At 31.1% G+C, this 19,405-nt stretch overlaps 2 protein-coding genes across 2 annotated transcripts; both read right to left on the bottom strand.

The window, feature by feature from the left end:
• Positions 1–7,997: 7,997 nt before the first annotated feature.
• On the bottom strand, positions 7,998–11,233 carry LOC7461612 (cation/H(+) antiporter 3). Its single transcript, XM_002324463.4, has 3 exons — positions 10,826–11,233; positions 9,454–10,461; positions 7,998–9,267 (listed from the first exon to the last, which is right to left on the bottom strand). The coding sequence occupies exons 1-3, from the start codon at positions 11,060–11,062 to the stop codon at positions 8,164–8,166; spliced, it is 2,349 nt and encodes a 782-aa protein (XP_002324499.3). The 5' UTR covers positions 11,063–11,233; the 3' UTR covers positions 7,998–8,163.
• A 2,896-nt stretch (positions 11,234–14,129) lies between these two features.
• Positions 14,130–15,066, bottom strand: LOC7493352 (EG45-like domain containing protein). The gene is made up of 3 exons (XM_002324462.4): positions 14,864–15,066; positions 14,430–14,709; positions 14,130–14,335 (listed from the first exon to the last, which is right to left on the bottom strand). The coding sequence occupies exons 1-3, from the start codon at positions 14,967–14,969 to the stop codon at positions 14,329–14,331; spliced, it is 393 nt and encodes a 130-aa protein (XP_002324498.1). The 5' UTR covers positions 14,970–15,066; the 3' UTR covers positions 14,130–14,328.
• Between the last annotated feature and the right edge of the window lie 4,339 nt (positions 15,067–19,405).

Genomic DNA, 19,405 nt, shown 5'->3' with positions numbered 1-19,405 from the left:
TGTTTCTTGTTTCTTGTTACCTGGAAGATGGGAGGGTGGACAAAAACCTTGGAACACCATGCGAGTAAAACTTTCAAAGCGTTGCGGGTTATTCTTCAATCTGAATTTCAATCAACATTGACTTCTTGCTCATCTAGATTTTTGTTATTAATTGTTTTATCTTGATCATTGTTTTCTGCCAAAAGACGGGGTAAAATCGAACATGGACCTTTTCTGTCTGCATATTTTTTGAAGTATTTTTTTACTTCAAATATATTGTTATATTATTAAAATAATATTTTTTAAAATTTTTACATATTAATGTATAAACAAATTTAAAAACAAAAAAAACATTATTAAAACATTATCTAACAGAAAAAACAATCGAGCCCTAAATTTAGAACTGGTAAAAAAACAAAAGAACATTTGGCATCATCAGATGAAGGACCACACGCAGCAGGCACATCTCATTAAACGCTTTTGAAACATCTAGCTACTAGCTAGCTAGAACTAGAAGAATATCTCAAGGCGAATCCTAGGCATTTAAAACATCTAACTACTAGCTAACTAGAAGAATTCCTCAAGGTGAATCCTAGGCAATGTTTTTTATTTGGTTTTCGTTTGTTTTTTATTTTAAAAATATTTTAAAAAAATTAATTATTGTTTGTTTTTCAAACAGTTTTAATGTATAATTATTTTAATTTATTTTTAACTACTTTTACAATCTCAAACAAATTCCATCAACAAAATTTGCAAGCCACACCTCATAATCAATGGCGGTAAAAAGAGATATATATACTGCAGCTCCATGCAAATAACAGCTACCATCAACAGCTCGATCCACCGAGGCACAAAGATTCGCACATGGAAAACCATAGGGCTTTCCTAGCTCCTTCAAAAAAAGGGAAAGACAGACAATTCTTTTAATTTATCAAAGTATGTTCTCTACTAAAATGTCATTACATAGTTTAAAAGAAAATTAGATCCTTAAACAATCCATGAATCTATTCAATAAACTCTCCTGGTTTCCTTGGTCGGATTAGTTTCCTAAATATTTCCTGCGTCTTCCTTCAGAGCTCATAGATCACACACGAATTTATAGCAGACATATAATTGCTGATGTAACTATAACCAGATGTATTGATGTGATAATGCTCCTGCTACGTGCACGTAAGTTCATTGCCCTAGTTTAACATAGCTGCTGCTGAAGAAACCAAGCCATTGGCCTGTTCCTTGGAAAATTAAAGCACTGCCCATGTAATACTTTTCGCTTAGACGCTACAATTCCAGCATTCCTAGCTTGTAAACATGGAATCAGAATCTTACTTGATCAGGCTATTAGCTGGTTGCTTAGGCAGTTTGGTTTGAGCAAATACCTATAATTAAAACTCAGAAACCCTGAATTTTGTATCAGAAAAAAGAAACAAAAAACGATTCTGACTAACCTAAATGAATGATATCATCTCTTTCCTTAAAGAGTATGTGGATACAGTCTTGTCATTACAATAGGTAACGGCCAAATACATACAAGAAAAATAGGAAGCATTTGTTGAAGTTATGCAGAAGCATCTCTCATGATACGGAGTGCGAAATCTACAAAAACAGATTAATTAGCTTGACTTGTTTGAGTAGCAATTCCTATACTTCTTTATGATTAATTGAAAACCATCTGCTAACAAGTCGATATGGAATAAATCAAATTTCCACGCACACCCGCTTGCTAAATTTAAGAGATTACTAAATTGTGGAGATGATCCTGATCTGCAAACCCTTTTACTTCATTTCTTTTTTCGATACTGGCATTTGCTTAATGCATGATCCATCAGAAGTTGGATTCTGAGAAAAAAATACCATCAGAAGTAACGAAGTATGCAAGCAATATCTCTAGAAAGTCAAAACAGACATAGAAACAAAGGGAAAAGATAACTTCCATTGAAAAAGTTTATAGATATTGCATGTTAATTACATTGAGTTAAGTAATAAATAATTAAATAAATAAAATTAATATAATTTTATAAACTTGATAAAGCTCAGGAGGAATAGAAAATATATAAAAATATAAATTAATTAGTTAAAATAAAACTAAAAATCTAAATACAAAACAAAGAAAGATGGATAAGAATAATTACACAAGATATACAAAGTCTTGCAAGGTCAAGAAATAAAAAAATTTAATTTTAAAAAAAAAGCTCAGGTAAGATAGCACCATCAAAAGCCAAACTTCTGCTTCGTTTTCCACTTATGATAAAAACCATGGTTTGGGTATGATACTTTACAAATCTCTGCAGCTAAGGCTGGATATTTGTTTGAGTCCATCGCACGAAGAGCTCGATCCTTCACCAAGAAAGGCACAAGGCGTGAGAAATTAGATATGACAAGCAAAGGGCACAGGGGAACTTCGTGATATACATATATATATTGATATCAATTTGTTTTCTATGGAGGATATATTCGATGAAGAAGTGGATGTGGTTTATATAGTGAAAAAAGGAGATGCAAATAAATGTGATACAAAAAGTGCTGACATTCCCATAACACGTCAAGTCCCTGGCCTGCAAGGGTTAAAGAAAATATCAACTGAGAGGACCCGAAAAAGCCTAAAAGGATCACTCTCTCTCTGTCTGAGAAGTCTAGGATCATCAACAACAGAGAGGAGGGCTTGACTGATTTGAGAGAAGATAGTGGTCTGTCTGGGAAGTAGGTTACTGAGATAAGTCAGTAATGTGACTCAACAACCATTATATCACAAAATGCATCAGTCTTTGTTTCTCTATCTCTCATCTGTCTCACATCTTTTACCCTCTAAGTCACGTAAATTCGAAAGGAATGAGAAGCATGGGGGCTCGGATTTTCAACTTGTTGAGAAATAGAAAAGAGAAGTATCACCAACAGTATGGGTGCGCAATCAATACAGGAGAAAGGGGTAACATGCAGTCTTTGCGATGTCTTTTTACTTCAGATAATCGATCCCTCTCTTGCACAACACTTCTTTGACTTGATCATTATTTTGTGTCCATGCTCGTGCCCTGTCAATACTTAGTACAGTAGCAATGCGGTCCTTGAACGTTTACTTGAAATGTACATAATGCTATTTTTGCCAATTAACAATAAGCAATGGCGGCAAGGCACTCACCTTATATATAGTAAATGATCATAACCTTTTGACATACTTGTGTTAATTTTGAAACCTTAAAAAAGTTGTTGGCATTTCAAATCTACCGTCGAACATTAATTACAAATATACAGGTGAGATTTCGAATCTCAATTAAATTATAGTAGCATAGGCCACTGATTAATTTGATGATTTTTAAAAACCTCAAACGCACTAAATTTCCAAACACAGTATACACACACTGAGTACTAAGATTTTCAGTTCACCTCATCATATGCATGTTCAAATCAACCTGGAAGCAGTTTGGTGGAAATTTAAAGTACATCTTGTTCAGAATAAGTTCAAGGGGTGCGTTAACAAGAAAAAAATGGTGATGATGAAGTATGAGCATCAATCAATTCAATAATGGTGTGATTACTATCTATTTTGATTTTTCTTGCTTTTTTTTAGGAGGGTTTGTTTTTTCTCATGATGCATGTATTTAAAGATGACAGGCTGCTTAAAGCTCCGTTTTTCTAAGCTTCTACTTTTACGTTTTGGGTTAAAAAGCATGTGCATTTCAACTAAAAAACAGCAGCAGCAGCTTAGGAAAAAAAAAAAAACAGACTCTAAATAAGCACCACGAGCCTCCATAAATTCACACGAGTCTTCACATATTTGTTCCATTTTATAGATTTATGGTGCATGAAAAATGTTGAGAGCCCTTGTGTCAGGAAAGCATGGGATGACTGGTTCTATATATATATATATATATATATATATATATATGGACTGTCACAGTAATGTAAGCTTTCTTAGACACGAGCCCAGAAATGACCAATGATAACATACACAACGTCCAATGTTAGATAGACTGCAAAACGATATCTTTTGATGGTTTACGGGCTGATTAAAAAACATAAAACAGCTTTGCAAGCAAAAGCTGGTTGCTATAAAACAGAACTTGGGTTTGTCCTTTCTTTTCCCAGCATCTCTTTGTCTTTCATATACGTATATTTATCCATTGCGTGTGTGTGTCAAGTTTTGAAGCTAGTTTTCATTGATAAGAGAATAGAGAGCTAGCTAGGGTTTCTCATGGTTCATCTCGTTCCTTCACATTTGAAGCAAGCAATTCCAGTGTGATAGACAATTCAGTGGCAGGAAACTTTATATTTCGTACTCCTACAAGTCAATCAAACTGTATAGAATCTCATGGGTATCCAAGGAGATTTTTTTTTAAAGAAAAATTACCTTAATAAATTAAAAATATTAGCAATGCATCACAATTATAAAAAAATGCCGAAATAACACATTTTGTATACATGTTGTGTTGGAAAATACAACATTTATAGTTTTTTTTATTATTTCCAATAGTAACATCCAATTTATTTTTTTAAATGCTTAGGAGATAAGAGAAAACAAAAGAAATAATCTTGAAGATATTTCAAAACTTCGATTACAATACCATCAGTATCATTTAAAAGATCTACCCAAGACAAATCCAACAATATAAAAAGATCAACAACAGCAATCTGAATATATCATACTATGAGTAAGTCACTCGTACCTTTAGACAACAAGTGTGTTCTATTCGTTAGTGATTATTTTAGTTTTTGTTGGATTTGCTTGTTAAAGTCTTTTAAATTATAAATACGACGTCCTCTTGATCAATTGTGTTAGTTTTTTCAATACATTTTTTAAATATGCTAAATAAAACAAAAGGGCACCAAAGGATCCAATTGTTAGTGACCTACTGCCAAGTCCAAATTAAAGAAAAGAAAATGCTCTCCCACTGAATAGAGAGGGTAAAATATTGTGATAACAACACCTAAAAAAAATCAGAAAAGTGAAATTGTATATTATGAGAGGCGTTTCAAGGTCAATGGCGTTGGAATTTTTAAAAATACAAAGTAGAAAAATCATAATTAATATAATAGAAAGTAGAAGTAGGTTAGGAATTAGGATATCTCACTGGTCAGCTTTTAATCCATATAATCATCACAACCTTTGTGATGTGACCACACATGTTCAAGAATTGTCAGTGTCTTTTCTATCTCCTTAAAGTCCACTTCTTTCTCCAACGCGGGAAAACGAACCACCTTATAAGACTAAACATATGAATACCTAGACTACCTGTTACTACCATCTCTCTCTCTCTCTCTCTCTCTCTCTCTCTCTCTCTCTATATATATATATATATATATATATATATATATATATATATATATATGGCCATTTTAAACTTAAAAACATCCTATAATCACTCAAAAAATAAAAAATTGAATTGAATTAAAAAAAAAGGCTCCTATCTACTTTTTTTTTTTTTTTTTTAATATATTCAAGGAGAACTACCACCTCCGTTAAACTTTTATTTTGAAGATAAATCCATTAACATAATAATCAACATTTTTTTGTAGAAAAAATATGACCGACAAAGCCTTTTTTCTTTTCTTTTTTTTTCTAATAACTTTTTTTCTTTTCTCTCAAGATTTATAGACTAAAATGTAAAAAAATAAAGTTTAGTACCGAATCGTAAAATTCAAAAACAATAAGAACAAAATCAATAAGAAATTAAAATTTAAGGAACATAAGTCTAGTTTCACACGCTTTTAGAACAATATAGATTTGGAAAAGGCTGGTGGTAGTTTTTGTTAATTTTAATATTGGTGTTTGTTCTTTTATTTCTTTTTATGATAACTAAAAATTGTATTATATAAAATTGATTAATACTGGAACATGCTTTGACAGTACCCCAAAGGCCGGATAGCATGCAATCCAAAGAAAATAAATAAAAAACATATGGAGCCATGACAACAAAACTTTTGAGGACCAAATTGAAAGAAAATAAAGTTCAATGACCAAAGCTAAAAGAAGTTAAAATTTGAGTAAGTGTAGTTTCATGCACCTTCAGTGTAAAGATGGGGGAAGGGCTGTTAATTTTTGTTAATTCTAATCTTAGTCCTTGTTCTTTGAACTCTTTTATTTTTTACCATAACTAAAAATTCTATTATGTAAAATCAACCTCTCATTTAATGCTGGAACATTCTTTGACATCCTGGATGCGTGATAGCATGGAATCCAAAGAAAATAATAATAAAAAAAAGTACAGGACTATGAAAACAAAACTTTTAAAGACTAAATTGAAGAAAATAAAGTTCAATGACCGAAGCGAAAAGAAGTTAAAATTCTAAGGACCCGGGAGAAAAATCTGCCTATAAACAGTGAAACGTGAGAGCAGATGAACAATATCAACACGGTGAAAAGCTGATTTTTTTTTGGGGTTAATGTTAATGTTACTGTTAAATGGAGCACCATCTATAAAATAATTTAATCCATTTTATAAAATTATAAAATAATTAAATTAACATAAATCAACACTTTATAATAAATACTCAAAATGCTTGGAAAAAAGAATAAGAAAATCAACTCAAACAAATTTGTAATAAATAAATAAAACAAAAAAATAAATTCAACTAAAAAAGTCATATGAAAAAAATAAAGTTGTAATTGCTAAAATTTTAAAAATCCTATAAATAAATCAACTAAAAATTAATCTCATATGATAAAAAAAATCTCACAACAACATTTATACAATTATTAAGAACAAAAACAATTAAAAAAAAATAAAAAAAAAATATAGTGAAAAAAATCATGAAAAAAGAAGAAAAAAAAATCTTACCTTAAAATAGTTGCAAGTGAAGTTAAGGAGAGAAAAAAATTTCATAAAGCATATAAATTAAAAAAAAATAAGAGGATAAAAGAAGAAAGAAGAAGAAGACATACCCGAGCGTGGAGAAGAAGAGAAGGAGATGAAGATAGAAGAGAAGAGAAATAAATAGATATTGGTGTTTTTGACATATAGTGAAGAAGAAGAAGAAGAAGAAATGAGTTTGTCTCTTGTGAAATAAGGGGATTCAGGCTTTTTATTGGGGCGCGTTAGCGATGGAATTACCGACGAATAATTAAATATTAATATTTTTAATTATTCCGTCGGTAATTCCGTCTATACTATTTAATTTAAATTTTCAATTTCAAATTTTTTTTTAGAAACCGCCAATAATCACCAATGATTTTTCAATTTGTCGGTGATTCCGTTGATAATATTTAAATGAAAATTTTAAATTAATTGAATTTTTTTAGAAAACCGCAAAATAACACCGATGACTTTTCAATCTGTCGGTGATTTTGTCCTTAAAGAACAATAATTAACAGTGTAATTAGAAAGTGAACAGTTTTGGAGCTCTCTAGAAAATATCGACGGAAAATTCCGTCGGTGATTCCCTTTGTAATTGACATGATGAACAGTATTCACAGTTTACCAACAAATTTATCGATGAATTTTACCGTTGATAAAAATGACACGTCATTATTATTTTTTTTGCTTTGTTTTAATTTTTTTTCCATTGTAATTCTTTTAGTATATATCGAGGGAATATTTCTGTCGGTAAAATTTCTTAAAAATTTACTGATAAAAATATTCTCTCGATATTTTCGTTTGTATTTATCAATTTTAGTGGATCTTGATGAGGTGAAAGTACACAAACAGAAACACGACGCTCTGTATTCAAGGGAATTGACGATGCTGGTTATATTATCTACTAGCCTGTAAATCCATGTTAATAGAAAGATTTTTTGCTACACTGTTTCCATCTCTGGTAGCCTGCATATTCCCCTTTCCTGATATAGCTCAGCATGCCCTTTGGAGCTTTGGGCAACTTGCAGCACCAGAAAAGAGTGGTGATAAGCAAGCACTAAATTTGGTCAATATGACTACAGTGATGATGGTTGCAGTGTTTGTCATTAAATTATCTTCAAAATTTCTGGTTCCATACTTGAAAAATGACATCGCTATATATGGTCTTAAATAGCAAGCAAGCTTTCATCTGATTATGACCAAAGAAAGGTTAATATTTTGGAAGCACAAGAATCAGAAATAGCTAAAAGTTAGCCATCTTTTTTTTAGAGAGAACACTAGCTATTTTTATCTACATAAAAATTAAAATATGAAATATTTCATCATCGATATACTTACTATAGGATCTAGGAACACAGATGATGTTTTAATATTTGAACTAACATGGATCATCTAACCGCTACAAAGCTACCTGTTGCTTTACAACCAGGACCGAATACTTTTCAGTGGTATCCATAGATGCGAGCAGGCTTCCAATGACACCAAGCTCTGGGTATTCATTCATATCGTCAAGACCTGCTGTTTGTGGTGTTTGTATATCTTTCCGTCTCCCAACAATAAAAAGGTCGTATTTATCTAGCATAGATCGAATTGTCTTTGAAGTTTCCAGGCCGTCGCTTACCCTCTCTTCAATGTAATCCACTGTTTCATGCTCTGTGTAGTCATGCATAATATAGTTCAACGCCTGAGATTCTAGCATGCTGTCCCGATTAATTTCGAGCTCATCAGTTGAGGGAATGAAGCGAGCGATTTTTATGCTGATGTTCCTATTCTGGGACATGCGTTTAGCTAACACAAGAGCTTCTTGATCATCGTTGCCCCCGAAGAATAACACAACAACAAGAAGGGATGGCCCTCTTGATGATTCCAAGAAAATGGACTTTACTTGATTCCCACGGTCAATGAGGATCCCTACAGAGCACGGTGCTCTCTCAAGGACACAGCAATTTAGAGTCCTCAGAGTAGAGTCCTCTGATTCAATAGACCCATCAACAAGCCATTTTTTATGAAATGGAAGCACTAAAAAACATGCAAGTTCATCCAATGCAAGTGTGCATATGTCCTCGTGCATGAATTTGGGTGGAGAGATTGCTGTGAAGACATTTACAGAAACTGCGTCGCCATAATTTTGTTGGAAGTGTTTAAAAGAGAGAATGACATTCCCAGAGATGGAGTGCAGAGAGACCGTTTTTTTCTGCATTTGGTGAGAAATGAACATAGGGGAGGCTCGGCCACTGATCTTGATGAGGTGAAGTACACTAACAGAAAATGGGCTCTGTATAGTTGGACACAAGGATTTGATAAAATTGATGATGATGGTTGTGTTATCTGGTCTGTAAATGCATGTTAGTATGCGGAGCTCTTTGCTATGCATAATGTTTCTCTTCTGATAACCTGCATACTTCCTTGACGGATCATAAACCCAGTTCACAACGAATGATGAGATCGTTGCTGACAATAGAACTGTAATTACCAAGAAAGCGAACATCCCCTCTGTCAGAATCTGCCCTTGATCAAGTTGAAAACAAAATGAGAAAACAATAATGCAAAGTTAGACGTTAGAGATGCTATATATATATATATATATATATATATATATATATATATATATATATATATATAATAACAATGAGCAATTAATAATGCTGCAAAAATTAATACAGGTAACATGGAAGGTTGATCAACATACCCCTAGTTCTCTCATGTAAGTAAATGAGCCAAGCTCAACGATTCCTTTGGTACTTATCAGGAAAGCAAGTGCCAAGGCATCCTGTTTTGGCAACTTGAAATACAAGAGAGGTACCAAGTAAGCACCGAATTTGGCCAAGATGACTACAAAGACGACGATAGCAGTGCTCTTCAGTATATAGTCATCAAAATCGATCTTTAGGAGATCTGCTCCCATCGTGCACATGGCCATAAAAAGAGGTACGAGCACTCCAGTGACAATGCATTCGATCTTCTCGACTACAGCTGATGCAAGTGGAGGTCCTGCTGGTACAGCTAATCCGAAAACAAGTGATCCAAGGAACACATTTAGACCAATATAATTAAATAATGCACCAGAAGCCAAGGCACCGAAAATGATGATGTCTGTGTATAAATCTTTCACAGGCCTTCCTTTGGGTGTTTGTTTGATCACCCAGAACATTGCCGGCCTCACCACATATAAAACTACAACAAGAAAGGCTACAGATATTACAACGCTTTCGATAGCTGCTTGTGCTCGCTGCTTGTAGGCAATGCCTATAAAGAAAGCAACTAGTGCAAGAACCTGGGTCAGCATTTCACTGGTTAGCACTGAAGACAGTCCAAGTCTGCCAAGTTCAGAATTCGTCAGTTTAAGGTCACCGATGAAGCTACAGATGACAGGAAATGGAGTCATAGATTGCACCAACATCACCAAGATGAGCGAGAGCCTGTCTAGTTTGTCGAGATTCCAGTACTTGCTGACCATCCTCCCAGTTACCCCACCAAGTACTACAGGAATCACCATAGATAATATACCACTGTAGATTGCCATTTTCTCTGTTTTTCTTACCAAGGCTATATCCATCTTAATTCCATTTATAAATCCAAAGAGTTGGTAACCCAATCCAGCTAATGTGCCAAGTATTTGTTTGCTGTCAACAGTTAAAAAGATCCTTGTGTAATCTGATTGATGTCCAAGGCCTGTTGTTCCAACGATCACTCCAGCCTAAAACACAAATCAATCACAAAATTGCAGTAAATAATTGCAATGAGCTGCTCTATCATATAGTCTTTCATATTGAGAGTTAGAAACATTTAACATTCAGAAATTAAGCTACTAGTAAAATTCTTTGATGCCAGATTGTGTTAAAAATTCACAAGCCAACAAAACATGTATATGAAGAAGAAATCTGCTTGATATAAAAGAATGGCAATCTCATATAGTTTAATCCCTATATACACGGCATGATCACTTTTTGGCCATCCCATATGGTTCTAAGAAAGAAATGCATAATTTGTATGACATTACAGAAATAAAAATGGACAAGAGAGGCACAGGACTTTAAGAAATAAGGATAATGAAGACGTACAAGAATCTGCGAAACCAAGATATGGATGCCGTATCGCTTAAGAATGAAATGACAACCATGGCTGATGAGAAATATTGCAAACATATGCAGCTCCAATATTGGCAACGAAGCGGTCAGCGAATGCTCATTTTGAAGCCAACCATTTGAATTTACATTTGGTGGTATGCTTGTGCATTTTTTCGTCTGTGTTTTATTTAAATGTACTCCTCCTGTCGTATGATTCGAATGAAGATCCATCTGGCCACGGCCACCGGCAGGACAGGACCAGGGTGATGAAGAAGAGGAAGAGGAAGAGGAAGAGGAAGAGGAAGCGGGAATATGGAAACAAAAGAGGTATGTTTTCTCTCCTATGCATCATTTTTAATTTCTTGCTAACATAGAGTTTCTTAGGATTCAAGAATGGATGAGTTGCGCTGTATTTTTTACTTCTAACTAAATGACCTCTTCAACAAATAGTAACTTTTTATTAATTTCCATTAACACGACACATAAAATTGCATGAAGTCAGGGCCAGATCCTATATATGGAATACGATGTCAATTATATGCGTTGTCCACACTGGAAAGACCGTGAAAATGTCTAAAAAGTTGCAGGAGAATCCTTGCAAATATTTCAAGTGCGCAGCAAATAGCTTTTTGTAGGCTTCCTTGCAAAAATAATTGAAAGGCCTTTTCCTTGATAAACCTCCTAACTTGGATTAATATTGAAGAAGCTTATCATATACATAATTTTATGAATCCTGAAATTAATAATTATGTAAATTTTTAATAATTTGAAGATTTATAAAACCAGTGATTTCTGAAAAATAAATTTAAAATCTGACCAATTAAATTATACTCTTCAGAATTAATACTTGATACTACTTTTATTTCCAAATAAGATAAAATAGAGAAATAGAATGATCTTTGGATTCGAAAATATTCATATATAACATATGGATTTCATTTATTGTATTTTTGTAAGGGTTTTTAAAACTTAATTTATTATTTTATAATATATCCATAATATTTTATATTAGAAGTTTAGAAGATTATTATTAGTTTTAAATACATGATACATTTTTTTTCACTCCTTTTTCTTTCTGTTTTTTTTTTTTTTCCTTTCTCCTCCTTCTTCCTCTTTCTCCCTCTCCATTCCTATCTGATTTAAAGAGAGTATATAAATTATATCCTTTTTCATGTTCCTTTTTACACATACCATAAATTACATAAAACACTAAAAACAGGGAATATTTTGTGAAAAATTCAAGTTGTAATAACTGAGTTGGTTAACATAATTGAGAATAAAGAGCATAAGGGTTGAGTGCCAGTAGTTGCTTTAGTTTTTTAAATCATGACATACAACATGATATTTATCATTTCTTTTTTTTATTAAAAGATAAAACAGGTCAGGCATATATGTCTAAGTGTTAGACCCACAAGTGTTTGGCCTGCCAAGCACGTATGGGCCTGACTCTTTGATGGCATTTTTTTTTCTTTTAGTTTTCCTCAAGACACTTCAAAAGAATTTAACAAGCTCACTTACTCTTAATTTTTGATATGGTTAAATTTTTATTTAAACTTTAATAATTTTTTTCAGTTATTATGTATTTGATCTAAAAATAATAATACTAATAATAAATTATTTATAAAAATTCAATTGAAATCAATTGTTTATTATTAAAATGTTTAAATATATTTAGAACATGATTTTATAATATTTATAATTTTTTAAGCTTTCAATAACACAAAATATTGAAATACTATTTTGTTATTTAAAAAAAAACTTGCTTTAATAATTTTGTTTTTACAAAAAAATATTTTTAGTTAAAAATATCATGTTGGCTATTATAAACAAGAGATACATTGATAGAAAAAAATATTTTTATGAAGAGAAAATTCAAAACAAATGTATTTTTTGGGGAAAAAAACTAGTTTTTTACTTAAAAGTTGACCTTTTTCATTTCCTTTTACTCATTTCTCATTGAACAATCCTGCAAATAAAAAAAATTGTTGTCAAAACAAAAAAAAAAATTACAAGAATGAGAAGATTTTGTTTGAAAAAAAACAATATTTTCTCCATGATTGTATGTGTTTTCTTTTTTTGTGTATTTTTTTTTATTTTGTAGTATTATATAATTACATAAAGAGTAGCTTCAAAAATGTTCCATGCAGTAGCTCGTGAGCAGTAAGTTATTTTTATTTTTTTAATACATTCATGTAAAAATTATTAATTTTTTATTTTTTTGGTTTTTTTTATTAAAAATTGCTTTTAAAATTTTGATGAGTTATTAGTTACAAAATAATAGTTCTGATAAAAAAAAATTAAAGAGAACCCATTAATAAGATAAAAGGGTTTTGATTAAGGAAATATATATGGTTTTTTTTATCCTTCATTGATTTTTTTAATTGCTCTGAATTATTATCCAATAAGGAACATAGCTAATAAAAGACATTATATTTTTTATTTAGAAAATAAATTGATAAGAAAAGGGGAAATATTAGAAAATTACTTTCTTTTCAATGAGATTCTAGGTACTACGTACTTTTTTGAACACAAAATAAGTTTTATTGCCATGTAATTAAATAAAGAGAATTTTGAGCAGCTCTTTTCGAAATCAAATATCTTCATTTCATTTGTATATTTTTTTTTATCAGCTTTTCACTTTATACTTTAATTAATTTTATTTCGAGATCAATTATGGAGTTCACTTTTTTTTTTTTTTTTTGCTGCATTAATGATTAACTTTTGATTTAACCCCGGGCCGGCGTAACAAGGGTAATTAGTTGGCTAATGACACTCTAATTGAAAGAAACAAAATTTAATTTCTTTAGCAATAGTTGTCCACAACATTGATCTATAAAATTATCTTGTGATTGGTAGGGTTAGACGGTGCTTGTTAGTTACGTCCATAGAGAGGGGGCGGCTCTAGAGATTTAATTTCCTAGCAAATATATATAGGTGTTGGTAGTGCTTTGACTCCTCAGTTGGACTTTACTTATATATATATATATATATATATATATATATATATATATATATATATATATATATATATATATATATACTGTGATGGAAATGAATGTTTTTAGGTTAATTAATTTGGGTATTAAGTACTGAGGCTGTTGGTTTTGATTTTTATAATGATTTGTTACATTAAAAATAATTTAATAAATTTTTCAAGAATGCTAATCTCAAGATTAGAATTAAAATGTTCATTATTAATATGAACATATATGCTTGCTTGAAAGAGACTTCTGGTGTTTATCCAGTAGAAAATCACATATTATGATCGAGTGTTTGAACGAGACAAGAAGAGAGAGAGTAGTCCTGATCCAGTGTAATTTTATTCTACCAACAGGAAAAGTATTATTTCAGTAAAATATTAATATCATAATATATTGGAAAATGTCAGATTTTCCACATATGATGCTTTTTATTGCAACAATAATAATATCATGCTTATTAATTTCTACTCGCCAACATCCTGCTGGTAGCTTCAAGTAATTTCTCTTTTGATGACTTCAAACTCTGTAAATCAAAACGAAGAATTGTATTCATACATAAGAGAAACAAATTAAATAAATATACATGCTAGCTAGAAGAAGTGATAAGTTAGGCTTACTGGGTGTAATCAATGTTAATTTTTCCAGCGTTAAGGTCAGCAATCTGAGAGAAGGCTTCTTGAGAGAGATCAATGGTTGCTTGACATCCGGGTGATGGGCATCGATCAACAATCTTGACAGTGACGCTGCCATCTTTGCAGGGCTGAGGAACACCGGCGTTTGTAGGACCTTGGCAGGTCACCTTGTACATTCTCCCGCATGCAGCACCATTGTCCCAAAGTCCATCGCTTGCAGCCGCTATCATCACACCCTGATCTTGGTATCCATAGCATGCAGATGCTGTAGTGTTGCCCAGAAAATAAATGAATGAATGAGTTTAACCATTGATTCGATGCCTAGCTACATCATCACACATTTATTTATTCTGATTCTCTCAAAATATAAAGAAACATGTTCAAAGTCTTATATATATGATTCTGATCAGAATACTCACGAACATAAACGTTGTAGTAAGTGGCAGTCCCGGAAATGGCAGAAGCTACTGAGACCAGGCTGATGACAAGCCCCATAAAAAACAACACACGGGTAGCAGTTGCCATGTCTACTTGCTGTGATTTTCTAATTTGATAAACACTCAGAAGTTATCTCACAAAACTATTTTGATGTATGGTTGCCTGTGAATCAAATTAATGAGTTAGGGTTTCCTTTTATAGGAGATCTAGACCAATCGCTGTCACTGCTAACGGTCTTAACACGTATCTTGGGTACCAGAAATCAATGACTTTTACACAACTTGTTGAGCCATCAAGGAAAGACTAAGGGCATTGCTATATATGATAACCCAGATAAAAGGTTAAAAAACTTGAGAAAAATTGTACTATTTTGTTAAGAAAATAATATAAATTATATTTTAAAATTTTATATAATAACTTAAACTATGGAATTAAAGTCATTCTTTAACGTGACTCTCAGTTAGGCAGAGCTAGAGGCTACTCTCCCTCCACCCATCAATGTCCCCCAAGAATTGAGAAATTTGTCCAAGCATCTACACACGCGATAGACCCTCGTTTTGCCTGAGTGTAGGGGGCTCCCTAAACAGAATCTATTGTGCTTAAGCCTCCTTCAAGGTAAGGGACACCGGAGCCGGGGGAGCAGTAGAGGCTTTCATGCACCCTCAGGCTAAGGGCTTAATCGTATACTCATATATAAACACCCATTGAGAGAGGGCTAGGGGGGTTAGAAGACAACCTTGTTATTTTAATTTAATAACAATTTTCTTTTCGTTGAACTAATGACATTGTTATTTTAAAGGGAAGCTCATCCATTCACAACAGTTTCCTTTCAATCATCCATTTTTAATTTCATGATGAGAATATTGATCGGTTCTTGAATCAACCCATGTAGATTTTATATTGTATTTAGATATATTTTAATTCGATTCATTTAAATTTTCATGTGAAGATTAATTGTCTCTTGATTTGATCTTTTTAAATTTTATGTCGAGAGTAATCTTTTTTAATAAAATTATTTTATTTTTCTTTGTATGTGCTCATTTGAATCATTCAAGGAAATTTACATTATGAATTATATCTAGCAAGGTTACAATTCATTCATGTACATAATTTCTTTTTTTTTTATTTGAGGAAACCCCACCTCTCGAAAAACGCACTTTGTTGACTCAGGTGAGCGAGTAAAACTCCGACTGTCTTATGCTCTTACAAGAGATGCACACCCTAACTTGAACTCGAGACCTGCTGTGCAGATATCAAGCTTTTTGTTATTACACTACGCCCCTTGTGAACTTCATGTACATAACCCTAATACCGTGAATGTAAATCCGATCTTTTGTTTCCATGTTGCTTTGAAGTCAGTTTATTTATAAGATTTGAAGACTCAGTTTTATTTGCTATTTGTCATTTTAATTATTCTTACAATAGTTTGTTAATTATTCTGCAATTGAGTTAATATTTACGAATACAACACTTTTACAGTTTTGAGAACTCTATTTAGTTATTTTGCATAAAACAAATCTCATTAAGTTACGTAACGAATAGGGTATTATTATTTATCGCTTGAAACATTTAGCCCTTTTTTTTGAAAAAAAAATAAAAATAAATCCGATGGCGACGTGCAAAGTCTTGGTTCATTCCAAGAAAAATATGGAATGGAAGAGCAGAAAACGTCTCAATGCGGGATAGAATATTCCAAAAAAAAAACCCTTGAAATATTGCATAGTTTTAGGCGTTAATTGGTAACATGTGGAACGTTCGAAGTTAACCTTTCAAACATCTAACCATGTGAAGCGAATGGCGCAGTCAATAGCCACCCCAGACTTCACAATCCAGGATACAATATTCCAAAAAACCTTTGAAATATTGCATAGTTTTTGGCTTTAATTGGTAAGAGGTGGAACCTTTGATCAAGTTAACCTCTCAAACAATATATATCTAGCCATGTGAAGATATTGGAAAAGTCAATAGTCATCCCGGGTGTTTATAGTAATTGTGTTTTAAAGTGTTTTTCATTTAAAATACATTAAAATAATATTTTTTTTATTTAAAAAAAATTATTTTAACATCAACACATAAAAACGATATGAAAATATTATAAGATATTAATTTTAAATAAAAAATAAATTTTTTAAAAAAAATACTTCCAAATACAAAAACAAATTGGTTGATTTTATTTAATTTGCGGTGCATGTTACAAGAGAAAGTTTGAAATATCATCATGCCCTTTCTTTATTTCTCACACTTTTTTGTATAACTTTATTTATAGTGTGCTTTACAAAGAGCAAAAAATCTATCCAACATAAAGAAAAGAAATCAAGATTCAATTCCAAAAGTTCCCCACACGTTTCAAATAAAAAGAAATCCCATTCATCCTTTTCTCTCTTTTCAATTCCGATAAGAAAAACTTTTCTCCTTTCATTTTTTTCACTTTTTTTTAATATATATGGATTTCATTTTTCATTTATTTATTTCTCAATAAAAAAAATTCCTACATTATTTTTATTTTATTTCTTTAAATTTTAATTATTGAGATTTAGATATCATCAAGTTGATAGTTGTCTTTCGAATTCTCATTTTTTTATTAGGCTTTTAGACTTTTTGATTTCGTATTGAATTTGATTGTTGAGTTTGGATTCTATTTAAAAAATTTAAAGACTTGTAGTGGATAACTCATTCTCAATTAGACTAGGTTCTAGGCCCTCAAGCCTTAAGATTATAGCCCTAAAATGTAGAGAAATAAGTAGAGAGAAATATGATATTTTCTAAAAAGTTTATAGATATTTTTTTTTTAATTCATCTTTTTTATTTTTTGAGATTTAGATATTAACAAGTTGATAGTTGACTTTAGATTCTATTAATAATGACTTAAATTTTCAAAAAAATTTAATTGGGCTTTTAGACTTTTTGATATCATATTGAATTTGATAATTGAGTTTGGGTTTTAATTGGATAACTCATTTTCAATTTGAATAGGTTCTAGGCTCTCAAGTCTTCAGATTATAGCCCTAAAATGTAGAGAAATAAGTAGAGAGAAATATGATATTTTCTAAAAAGTTTATAATTTTTTTTAATTTCACCTTTTTTTATTTTTAAAATTTTTAAATTTGATCTTCATTCTTTTGATTATCATTTATTATGTTTGGGATTATTTTTTAGATTTTTATTTTTACAATTTCATCGTCTATGAGTTTTTTTTTATTAAATTTGATCCTCATTTTTTTTATTGCTATTTTTTTCTTTGGCAAGTTTTTAAAATTGAAAATTTTTACAATTTTATCCTTCAAAATTAAATTGATTCAAAATTAAGTTTCTTGATCTAATATGGGTCAAAGACTCAATGGGTTGCGAGTTTTAAATATTAGACCAGGTTTAAGTGATTTGTCCAGTTGGCTTGAGTTTTTTTTTATTTTTTAAAACTAATGTTTTTAATTCTTACCCTTGTTTTGTTTTTAGAGATTTACTTTATTATTTTTTTAAGATTTTCCTTTTATGAAATTAGTCTTGGGTTCATGACCAGAGTCACCGCTTTTAAAGGTTAACGTGAATTGACTTTTTTGTTTTTTTTAAATGATTTATTTCAATTTCATCTTTCTATATTTAATTTATTTGAAATTGGTATTTCTACCCTTTTTTTTCCTTTCCTTTCTATTGAGTTACCTCGATCTCGTGTCCATGGTCACGAAGTTTACAGGTTAACCCAGGTTGACTCTGATTTTTTTCGTTGCTTGGGGTTAGTCTCGGCTTTATAACTAGAGTCACCAGTTTCGTGGATGGACTTTTTTTGGGTCTTTTTTAAAATTGATTTATTTCAATTTTATCTTTCAACTTTTGATTTATTTGAAATTTTTCCATGTGTTTTTTTTTTTCATTTCCTTTCTATTGGGCTATCTCAATCACATGCCCATGATCGCGGAGTTTACGGGTTAACCCATATTGACTCATTTTTTTTCCGTTGCTTTTTTAAATTAAATTTCTTTTTTTCCTTCAACATTAAAATATTGTTTGATAATTGAGTTTCATGATTTTATTTAATTTACTTTTAAGCGTGGTCACCTTGGTATCATGACTAAGTCAGATATTTTGCATCTTGACCTAGGTAGGCTCAAATCGATTTTTTTATTTTTTTTAATTATATATATTTTTTTTATTTTTATCCTTCAACATTTTATTTGCTAGAAATTAAGCTTCAGATTGTTTTTTTTTTTTGTTTTTTTTCTATGAAGTTATCGTGTTCTCATTTGATTTATTAAGAATTGATCTTAAAAAAACTTTTCCTGAGGGTTTTATTTTAGTTTCATTTACTCTTTAACATTAAATTATTTGATAATCCAAATAAACTCAAGTTGGGGCTAATTTTTACTTTTTTTAGTTGTTATTTTTTTCTAGATTATTTGTTATTATTATATTTTTTTAATCTTATTATTCAAATTATCAATTGAAACCAATAGCTCTACGCTAAAAAACTAAACTAACATTTTTATGTAAAAAATAAATAAATTATACACCCGCGTGTGGTTAATTGA

The sequence above is a fragment of the Populus trichocarpa genome, chromosome 18, assembly GCF_000002775.5.
Source record: "Populus trichocarpa isolate Nisqually-1 chromosome 18, P.trichocarpa_v4.1, whole genome shotgun sequence".
Classification (NCBI taxonomy): Eukaryota; Viridiplantae; Streptophyta; class Magnoliopsida; order Malpighiales; family Salicaceae; genus Populus; species Populus trichocarpa.
Note: the sequence above shows the minus strand (reverse complement) of the source record. Positions and strands in the feature narration are given on the sequence as shown.